The 12,042-nt window shown below is 35.8% G+C and overlaps 1 protein-coding gene across 1 annotated transcript; it reads left to right on the top strand.

Annotated features, from left to right (window-relative positions):
• The first annotated feature begins 68 nt into the window (after nt 1-68).
• On the top strand, nt 69-11,765 carry LOC115446399 (zinc finger protein 582). Its single transcript, XM_030173051.2, has 7 exons — nt 69-1,298; nt 3,334-3,577; nt 3,918-4,053; nt 4,298-4,450; nt 5,599-5,697; nt 6,047-6,186; nt 6,621-11,765. Exons 1-7 carry the CDS (start codon nt 191-193, stop codon nt 6,709-6,711), a joined length of 1,971 nt encoding a protein of 656 aa, XP_030028911.1. The 5' UTR covers nt 69-190; the 3' UTR covers nt 6,712-11,765.
• The last annotated feature ends 277 nt before the right edge of the window (nt 11,766-12,042 follow it).

Here is a 12,042-nt window from a genome sequence, read left to right as displayed (position 1 = left end):
AAAATATAATATTGTTCCGATCGAACACCGGTTATTTTTGAATACACAGCAGCTACACTATTTCTAACCAGCGACAATGAAATGTCAAAAATCAAAATGGCTCTCATCACCATTGTTTACTTTGAGTTTTCTACGTAAATATGTAGAAAGGCTATGTGTTTTACAAAAAGAATAGTGTTTTAATGCGATAATGTTGCACAACAGCGGTCCGTATGGGCCGCCGGATACGCCCGTAAACATGGGTGCGCCATTAAACATGTCACAACTAAATGGCCTAAATTTAGTGAATAATTTGGGTAAAATATCGCAAGATGCGCCTCATGCGGCCGCCGAACATTACACCCACACGAGCTACCCTCACTACGGATCGTCCACTTTAAATATGAGCTCCCAAATCAACCAGTTCGCCAATTATCATAACCCAGGTGTCCATTCCAATTTTTCGATCCAGAATTCGCCTTTAATAGAAAACTCGCCGTGGCATAGTGGTATGTTATCGATGAATCTGAACTTGCAACACGAACACAACACGAATATGTTGAACTTCCATCAAAATTACGACAAAAAATCTCATGGTATGCATGAAAGTTGTCACAATGGTTTGCCCCTGAACGTTCCTCAACTCCACTCTAAAGATTACTTCAGACACAGCATGAACTACGACAACAGCCACTACAACGTCAGTTCCAAACCTACCGAAAATAATTTAAGTGTTAAAAATACTGAAAGGTCACAACTCGACAACACAAGACGCAGGAGCCTTGAAAATACAGTGAAGCTCATAGAGAATATACTTTTAAACACTACAGCAAAGAGTAGAGAGCAGGCAGACCCACCAGCACCTGCACCTGCAATGGATTTCCCCAAACAGGACAAACCTATCCAACCAATACCAACAATAGAACCCCAAAAACAACAGGATGATGATTTAAATGAAATTATTGATATGACAGAACGCAACATGAAATCGTTTTACGATAAGGATACAAGAGACTCTAGCCAAGATACGTACCAAAGTACACAGGACTCTCAGTACAAAGTGGAAGAGAGTCAGGAATCAACCAGTAACATGTCAAAAGACACAGAGCTTAAGGAAAGTATGTCTGAAGAAGGCTCCACGGAGGATGAGTTTGATAGAACTGTGGAGATCAAAGAGGAACAGCCAAGTTGGACAATCACAGACTATTCTAACCCATTTGCTAAGGATCAGCATGCAGTGCAGAGGGATGATGTTGGTGGTGTGGTGATTGCTGATGCGGAGACCAGTGTTAAGGACGCTACAGAAGCTCTGAAGAATGGTAATGTTCCTCCCAATTTATCTATGAATTTTGTTTCTAGTTTTATTATTGTTAAAGTGATGAATGCTTCTAATTAATGTGTAATGCCAAACGAATATGTTCTAATGTAGCATTCTCACATATGTGGGGTTTTGCATGTTTTCAATGTTACAGCGCGCTTCACTGTTAAAATGAGTATTTTTTTTAAAATAGTATTGGTACAGTCTTAACTTAAAAAAAGCTAAGTACTTAGGGATGGGATTCAAATCTGTTACTATTCCCACTATGCTACAGCTGGAAAATACAGATTAGATAAAGGAGAAATATTACATACTACAATATAATCATTAGACCTGAGTGAATAATTGTGAATAGTTACTGGAATAAATAAACTTAATTGTCTTTCTGTGTGAGTTGTATGGTTCATTGAAAAACATTAGGTAATGAGACTAATTTGTGATATAAAGAGCAATTTTTGGTCATGTTTATTCAAATTTAATAATAATTGTCAAGTAATTATCTTATTTCGATTTGTAATGTGTGTATTGGTGTAATAAATCGTATTTTTATAATATTAAAGTACAGATTGGCCTTTAGATCAACAGTTACTTTGAGTCATTGGGTCTCAAATTTTGGAACATAATATTGGGTACTAGAGAATAACACACGCATGCCTATTACACCGAAGGTACAACCAAGGCACCCACTTTTCGCCATAATATGTGTTACATCGCATGCCGTGATAAGCCTATCGCGATATAAGAAAATTATAATTTTACCCGACCAGGGATTTGAATCCGAGGCTTCAGACCTGTAGGCGTATAGCGCACGCAAAACAACTACACCACCGTGACATTCTTAAATGTATTGTTGGTCCAATTCCCCGCACGCCGCACCGGCTGTTGTGGGATCGATTCTCAGCTATATTTGTTTAGTAACAAACGTTTGTTCTCGGCTCTGGTTTGTTTGCACAGGCTTGTATTTAGCGCCATCCACGATTGGTGCGGGTTCGGTGTTCTGTATTGTATTTATGTTTTCTTATATACATTTGATCGAGATTCTTTTCGCGAGAGGCACATTTCCCACATTCACATTTCCGGAATATAATAATTAATTATAATTAACTTCGTGTACACAAAATTTTTGTTTTTCCGTACCATTATTGGTACGGAAAAACAGACAAAAATTTTGTTCAGTAAAACTGTTTATTTCGGAATTTACAGATCTTCGTTATGCTACGTAAAAAGTATATTTTAAATATCAAGCTTTTATTGACCTCAAAGGTCTTGTTAACTGACTATCGTCGGGAATAGTGCTGTACTGCGTAAAAAAAAAACAATTTGTGATGGTCACTTACTGAACTAAACGTATGATTGATAAATCATCATATTTTTTTTAGTCTCTTTAACGCGGTTCGCTCCCTCCGACGCAATTGTTTCTAAGCGACATCAAACTTTTTATTTTGCTCTAAATATCTATACTATTACTATAATTTTATAATATAATTCAGAAATAATTATTTTATTCGCTCTCTCCCTCTAACACGAAACTATAATCAACTTGGTTTTGAACCATAGCCTTTGACTTCCAAGCGTAATCTCCACTAACTGAGCTAGCGTAACTATATGTATGGTCTACGAAATATTACTCTAATCCTTATCAAGTAATATTAGTACTACAGGTTTAGGTTGTTTGTAATTCAAAGTTCTTAATGGTTTTTTTTCCAAATGATTAAACGAATGTTATTCTTTATTGTTTAGCTTATAGATAGTGTGTCTAGTTTAACTGATAAATAATTCGCCCTCTCTTAATGGTGTTAGAACAGCGTAAAGAAGGTTTTTTTTCCAAAAGATCACGCAAAAGTTTTGATATATTTGTCAATACTACAAGTCGTAGGGATGTGGTTATCACATAGGGGGGGGGGGGGAAGGTTCCTCTATTTGATACGTATTTCGCTGTCAAACGCTCAGGGTTTTATAGTAAAAAGTATCACAAATACCCTCACAATTTTTTTTTATCCTAACAGTTTACTAATTAAGTTTTTATCTAAATTCAGGCTCAAAACACGAATACTACGAGTGTCCACACTGCAACCTCCTACTCCGCCATCCGAAACGGTTCCTCATCCATGCCAAGTGGCACACGTTTGGCATTAACAAGAAAGCCGAGCTGGCGCGCCAGAGGGAGCTGAGGAAGAAGGAGAAGGGAGAGAAGGACAAGTCCGTCCCCGAGGAGTTTTCTTGCAAGGACTGCGATAAAATATTTAATACGAAGACCAGTTTGAAGAATCATCGGCATAGGTGAGTTGGATTATCGAGTTGGTGTATTTGAAGCCTTTCTGGGCCGAAGGTTCGGGGTTTGATTCCGTTGTTAGTTAACTGGACTAAACAGTAAACAGTGTTATCTAAACATGATGCTACCAAAGGTTTATTTTTGGTCATAGTAGATGTATACTGTCTAATCGCACAAAGACATTTCTTAAACTCAGACACTGTAATGGATTTTGTAAAATCTCCCTATGTTGGCTATGCGGACGGGTAAAAAATCTATCACAAATTTAGAATATGTGTACATACTTTTTATAATTATGAATATTTGTATAACTTTTTATAATACAAGTATTGTACGTATTGTGTGCAGGACGCACTCGAGCCGCGCGCTGGAGCGGCGGCCGGCGCGGCCGCGGCCCGCCCCCGCCGTGCCCTACCAGTGCTCGGAGTGTCCCAAGAGATTCAAGTACAAACACTCGCTCGACAAGCACAGGGACACGCATCTGGTACGTTATAAACCTTATCTATTTGTTTGACCTTACCTATTACGTTGATAATGTCGAATTTCTCGTTTTCCACATTTCATCTAATTTTATCCGCATGTCTTCATTTACGTCCGTGGTAATCCATATACATGTGTAAGTCATGAGTATTTTGTCTCGATTCTCAATTTATTTAACGTAGTAAAAAACGGGTTAAAAATTATTAAGTCATGAACTAATTTTTCATAATTAAATTGTTTATCCTTAGGAAAAGACTCACGCATGTGCGGAATGTCCGAAAAAGTTCGGCTCACCAACCCTACTGAAGATGCACATGAAATCCCACGAGAGAGCGTCCCGAGGTCCCACACTCAGCTGCTCCTATTGTGGGAAGGGATACTACGAATCCTACACGCTACAGGTAAAAATAATTTTATCATACTAATTTATTTATTTACTAGCTTTTGCCCGCGGCTCCGCCCGCGTTATAAAGTTTTTCGGGCTAAAGTTTTCCGTTATAAAAGTCACGCTGTATAATTTCCTGGGAGCCTATGTTCTTCCCAGGGTCTCAAACTGTCTCCATACCAAATGTCATCTTAATACGTTGGGTAGTTTTTGAGTTTAACACGTTCAGGCAGACAGATGCAGCGGGGGACTTTGTTTTATCATATATTTTTGTAGAACTTTTAAAGTGGAACAATCCCGTCATACATCATTGGTGCATAACTTTAACCGTTTACGCAGCGCACGCAGCGGAAGCTCTCAAAACTAATTAATAAATTTTCCCCGTTTTTGCAACATGTTTCATTACTGCTACGCTCCTATTGGTCATAGCGTGATGATATATAGCCTATAGCACTCCAGGAACAAAGGGCTATCCAACACAAAAATATTTTTTCAGTTCAAACCGGTTGTCCCTGAGATTAGCCATTACTGCTCCGCTCCTATTAGTCATAGCGTGATGATATATAGCCTATAACACTCCACAAATAAAGGGCTATTCAACACAAAAAGAATTTTTCAGTTCGAACCGGTAGTTCCTGAGATTAGCTATTACTGCTCCGCTCCCATTGAGTATAGCGTGATGATATATAGCCTATAGCACTCCATGACCAAAGGGCTATCCAACACAAAAACAATTTTTCAATTTGAACCGGTAGTTCCTGAGATTAGCTATTAGTGCTCCGCTCCCATTGGGTATAGCGTGATGATATATAGCCTATAGCACTCCACGAACATAGGGCTATCCAACGCAAAAATAATTTTTCAGTTTGGACCGGTAGTTCCTGAGATTAGCGCGTTCAAACAAACAAACAAACTCTTCAGCTTTATATAATAGTGTAGATTTATTACTCTTTATTGTACCAAACATAAAAAAATATAAAGAAGAAAAAAGATTAGTATACAAGTACTAATGTACTTGTATAGTAATGTTCTTTTTGTCAAAGATTAAATGAAGTAACTTTGCCGTATCTAGGTAAATAAATTTCGTCATAGATCTCTCTACAAAATAAGTCTATAAACAAAAATCAGGATTACGATGCTAATCTTTATTTATATTATTTCTAGGTCCACGAACGCACCCACAGAAACGAGCGTCCGTTCTCGTGCGAGATCTGTAACAGCACCTTCGGATGCAACTCCAGTCTCAGACGGCACATGAGAGTGGTAAGTAATCAGACTGGTATCCAGTAGATTACCAAAACAGATTATATGGGTCTATTAGTTACATCTCTGTTCACCCTATTAGCGGTAAATGTAGAGAGAACGCTTATAAAAATATAAAATCTTTCCTCCGTTTATCCGCATTACTACCAATATAACCCGTCTTCGCGTTTATCCGCATAAAAATTCTTCACTGAATTAACATGTAACAATAGTAACTCATCCTCTTTGCTTTGAATTTCGATTTCTTTTATATACACTAATAGTTCCTCGCATGATACAAGAGACACCATCTCGCTAGTAATGTGTGAGGCCCAAGCCAGCACCTGACCGCAGTAACTGTCCGTTCCAGTCGCACAGCACGTCGAAGCCGCACGAGTGCGCGGTGTGTCACCGCAACTTCGCCACGGAGTCCATCCGCGACCGCCACCAGCTCCGCGCCCACAGCAACCCGGAGGACTTCAAGTTCATCTGCAAGCAGTGCCCGAGCAGGTGACGTGTTGGTGCTGTTACTACATTCCGTTATAATAGAGCTGCCACCATAAAATGTGCCGTAAATACATATTAGTCGATGACATTCGATTGTGATGGTCCAGAGCAGCTACCCTAAACCTTTAATGTTGAAGTCCATCTGCTACAGTGGTGTAGTCGTATAGTACGACTGCCGTTCTAAAGTGTCGGATTCGATACCCGGGGCGGGTAAGGTTGGGATTTACTACTCCGTATCAGCTCAGTCTGGTAATTCTGTTCGATAGTGCGACATGCTCGCCGTCTATCATATGATGGAATGGAATATATTTGGTTAAAAGTGGACTTGCATCCCGGCCCACCCCCTCGAAAGTAAAAGTGTGTGTGTCCTTCACTAAGTAACCTTCTGCTGGAAAATTGAGTTAGAATATAAATGAACATACATATCCCTATTCCAGATATTTCAAACTGAAAGATCTACAAAGACACATATGTAAAGTGCACCCGAAAGGTAAGAGTAGAAGCAGGACCAAGGAAGAAGACGATTGAGACCCAAATGAAAATATAACGGAAATTTAACGTTGACAAACAGCGGCTCCGCTCGAAACAAATAGAGATAAAAAATGTTCGTACAGCGACAGAGTTGGGCCGCGCCGTGGGGCCCATGACCCCCCGAGAACTGTCCATTATGTTAATCACAATTTTAACAGCGACAATAGGCGGATCATGATTAGGCTTATCATTAAATAAGACACAAAATCCAGGGGTTTTAGTGGCAATATAATGTTTGAATACTTTTGTAATTGAATATACATATTTTTTATTTCTGAGATGTGTACGTAAGTTGAAAAACGAGTTTTCTGATATAGTCATGCCAGATTTTACCTTTTAAAGTTCTGGAGAACTAACAAACAGGAAACCGGAAAAACCAAAACAGACAGTTCTTCCAATTGACCATGTACAACATTTTTTATCTTGTAGAAACTATATTATATTTAGGATCTAAAACTTGAGATAAGATATTTCTAAGCTTTTGTTGTGGTGGAAGGCATTACGGGGAAGAGGGGCTTGCCATGGGTATCAGGTATTATTTAAAACTTAAGACACTATTTTTATTCAAATAACTCGGGTTGAAATGAAAAAAATGTATTAAACGTTTTGGAGGTCCATTAAGGGGCGATTTAATTCGGCCCCTAAAAATAATTACTGTAAAAGAAGCGGCTTGTTTCAAATTGGTCAATGTCATGCCAACATAGTAAGAGTTGATTTTAGTTTATGAAATACAGATCACTTAATATGTCCGAACTGCTTGAATAATATGCGTATCGAGAAATTTCATCTTGCAGCAACATTTGAAGTGCTTTAAAATTTAAAAAGCCGCTCTTAAAAAAACTTTCCTTTCCGCAAATTAGACAAAAAGCCCCTCTAAACAACCTCGCAAAATTCATTTCATTAAATATTTAGAATCGACTCAAAATTAGTCAATTTCCAAAATACTTTATTTAATTTTAAAGTAGTTCAATTTACAGAAACACTCCTTTTGAAATTATCGTAAGTATAGATATAAATATATTAGTACAGAAATTAATTATTGATGTTATTATAGTTATCAGTGGTTGTAGTGTAGGGGCGGAAGCTGTTTGTTAGGGGCACCGGATGTACACCATATTTTCGCATTATTTGTAAATGTGTGTTGATCAAAGTTATATTGCTTTCTTTCATGCGAAATAGCTAATAGTTCTTCACTGACTTCGTTACGCTGAAGCCCTTGCCAGTTAAATAATGCACGATACTTTACTTAACAAGCCCTAGGTTTATCAAAGTGCCCCTAATGTATCAGCAAGGCAACGATGCTAAAGCCACTGTTATTAATAGTTGTTAGTTGTAATAATGTAACATATCTTTTTTCTCTTTTACGCTAAATTAGAATTTTATTTTAACTTAAGTGCTTTCTTTGAAGGCGCTTTTAAAATAGCTATTTCTTGTGTTATTGCATAATTTATGTTCGTAAACACTTTTTCTGGGACATATTTTTTTATATTTGCTTTAAAACTATCTTTTTTTAGCTTGTTTTAACTATCGAACCTCCTAATATGTTACTCACAAGCTACGAGATTTTGATGAGACATAACAATAGTAATATGTTTTTTTTTAAATGATTACTTTATCACTCATGGTGGGAACATGGCCTTTGTATGTAACAAAAGCGCCTTCAAATAACCTCTTTTGATCCATTATTGTGCACGTGATCATCCATTTAATTGTTAAGGACAGGGATGTATTCAAAGCGAAAGCAAGTGTGGTGGACCCCCACGCAAAAAAGGACTACATGTCTGTAGTCGAAAATAGAACATAAAAATGGATGATTCGTATTAATTCGATTTTTAATATCTTAAAAAAATTATGTATAAATTGTATATATTTTTGAAAGTTTATTATAGTTGTTACAATTGCGTTATATAAGACAATGCGAACGAAACCACGTGGTAACACATTATTTCAGTTTTTGACGTGTTATCTGTCCTCCCCACTAAGGTAACGGTAATTATACGGACGCGTTTAAAGTTTTCACATAAAGAAACTTTGTCCAGGAATATTTCAAGACTATAACATTTGTATTTACCATTGTTTTAGGGGGTAGGGCAGTATTTTCTCTAAGCAAAACGATAAAGGGATAAAATCTACATGATTCCTAAAATTGTATGTACTTTGTGTACAGATCAAGATTATTTTACATGATGTAATAATAAAAACGACATAGATTGTCCTTTTAAACGGTGAATTTTAAGATGTACTCTAAGGCATTGGCTCATAAACGTCAAATCATATAACTCGCAACAGACCCTTATTATTTGTGACGATTTAAACGCATAGAATTTACGTCTTCTTGATCAAGCCAGATCAAAATTAAAGTTTGTAACTGTGATGGGTGGATTAAAATAAAATGTCCCCTAGAGCCATACATGCAGGGTACATCTTATATTATACCACAAGTGTAGTAACCTCGTATATTTGTAAAATTATTTTATCAAATTTATAGTTGTTGGATGTTAAAATTAGATAAAATTAGTGATACTGCTGGTGGAAAAAATTAAGCACGTAAAATAATTTGTAACATTGATATAAGATGACAAAAATAAAAGATTGAGGGCCAAAACTCGGAAGCAAGTAAAACCATTTTCAAATTAAAACGAATAACTACAAATATTTCTGTAAATGTGAAAGATTTTGATGTGATATGAAAGGATGAAAAAAACTAAATATAATATAACAATTACCCCTTCATACATTTTGTAGAAAGTGCGCGGCATGTATTTAGTGTTTTCGTACTTTGATTATTATGGTTTAGTTGTTTTGACACATCGACGACCTCTATTAGAAAATAGCAAACTTGAAGCGTTCTATAAATTTTACGACTATTTCATACTATAACAGTAGACACATAATGCTCGTAAATATGTAAACAACACATAGCAGTTACTTGTTTTGCTGCGTTCCAAAATAAAAACTTGTTACCATAATTATATCGGTCATAGTTTTTCCAACAGTCAATTTACGTTAAGAAAGTAATGATTTTTGTTAAGTGTAGTGATTTCATGATTTTTTTTATTAAACCTCCCTTTTTACATCATGTCAAACTTTAACGTATTTTCTTTAAGTCAAAGATGTGTCATACATGATGGAATGTTGTGAAATGACGATTTGTAGAATTATAACTAAGAAATAAAATAGGGGACATAATATGACCCCCACAAACTACTGCCAAGTCCGTTTCTGACTTCAAATGTTTATTGAAAGTTATTTAACTTTGTACAGAAGCGATAGTTATTGTACATAAGTAAATATATTATGGTTTAACCGGATTTTTAACCATAGAACGATTCGTCAAAGAAATGTTACTTATTTAAAGATAGGCTGTAGTTAGTGATGTCGTAATGCGCTAAAAATGTCTACAGACTACCAAAGATTAAAGTTTTATTTGGTCGTATTTTACTAGTTATTAATGTATGTAGCCGAAATTCCACAGCTACAAAACGTTTTTCGGTCAAAATACTAAACGGAACTCACTCTACGCTAGAAAAGGGGTCGCAAAGTATAACTTTGGCAATACTAAATACGCCTATCCATTGTACCATCTTTAAACCCATATGAACTCGAAATACTTTTTATAAAAATACATTAAATTGTTTTTTTTTTATTATTTTATAATTGTATAGTTATTTGTTGCGTAAAGATTATAAATTTATTTTAATTTGATAAAATGTAAAATATTTCAAATGAAATTAAATTAGGTTTGGATCTTATTGAAGAATACAGTGATGATTTATTTTTGTATTTATAAGGCCAGGGGTGTAGTCAAGATTTTAGATTGGTGGTTAAAGGCGGATTTTATTTTTAAATACCCACTAATCCAAAAATTTAAACAGCAGATAAATCCTAATTCCAGGCTTGATACGCATGTTTCATATAAAAAGAATATTTAAAAGGGTATCAGTCACAATCGATGCCATACATTTTTGTATCTTAAAATGAAAACACTGCCTAATAAAGTAGCCACACATCAATTATTGTTTTTATAGATAATGTAGGATGTGGTTATGAGGACCCGTTTGCTCTTTGTCCTTTAGACTATAATGCCCATCGTCGACGAAGTGGGCCGAGTCGCATTATTTTGATATATTTACCATAAAACTGAGTTCAAGAAATGCAAAGCCCATTCACCGCCAACACAAAATAATTAAGATTCAATTTTCCTCCAATTGGACGCCGCGCATTACATCCACCTTCTTTGACCAATCTTATAATGTGGACGTGGGTGATAGAAGCAGTATATTTTTGTTTTTGGTATGGTGTCTTCGCAGCTGACTTTGCATTTGAGTAATAGCTGCGGGATTACTGGGGTGCATATACGGCGCTGATGTGTTTTTTATTGTTATATACTTTACCACATCCAGAGGTATTAAATCCACTGTAAACAAGTCTTAACAAACATATTTTGAGTTGTCAACAAGAGCATAGGAAGAGCTTAAGTGTTTGTTTACATTTAATTTCGTTCCTTGTTTATGGTATATATTGTTTACAGGACACGCCTTTGTGTAGTTATGGAAGATGGGGGAAATAAATTCTTTCAAAAGATACCGTATTATTGATCTGACGGGGATATAAAATACCCTAGCGCATCAGGGGGCTCTACATATTTTTTTAAACAACCGTTAATTTGCGACATTTTGACTGCTTTTTTTGACAATAGGATCAACTCTACTGCCTACTAACCGCGATTTTCAATAAACGATCTTAAATTTTCGATCTATAAATGGACCAATCAGAATGAAGATTTTTGGACATACTTACAAATTACTTATTTTGATTGGTTCGTTCTTGGAATCGGCTTGAAGATTGAGATTGGGATCATTTATTAAAAACGGATGTAAAGGGTAGTGAACAAGTTATTTTACGGTATCTTTTGGAAGTATTTAATGATGTAAACTATTTTGGTTTTAAAATGAACATTGTTAGTCATTTTAAAATATGCGTTGTTACATACTATCTATGTATTTGTAAATATTTGGATGGAATGTATAGAAATAGAGATTTTAACTGTATGTAAGCGTTTTTTATTTTCTTGCCAGTTTCATGATTCTTTTTTTTGGTGGAAAACATATACTGCGTTTTTTACTTCGAGTAATGTTTTGTGCTGTCAAAAATAATTTATAAAAATAAACTTCATTTCATGCCCATTAAGATCTTTAAGAGGCCGCCCGACTGTTTAAGGCGAGACGGAAAGTAAACGAGTTAAATAAACTAAGTGCTTGTAACATTGTTAAAAGGATGGGTAATGGATAAAGGAGATGGATTTGGCCTATATTTTTTTTTGAGAGT

This window comes from Manduca sexta, chromosome 28, assembly GCF_014839805.1.
Source record: "Manduca sexta isolate Smith_Timp_Sample1 chromosome 28, JHU_Msex_v1.0, whole genome shotgun sequence".
Taxonomy (NCBI): domain Eukaryota; kingdom Metazoa; phylum Arthropoda; class Insecta; order Lepidoptera; family Sphingidae; genus Manduca; species Manduca sexta.
This window is presented reverse-complemented; position numbering and strand designations above follow the sequence as displayed.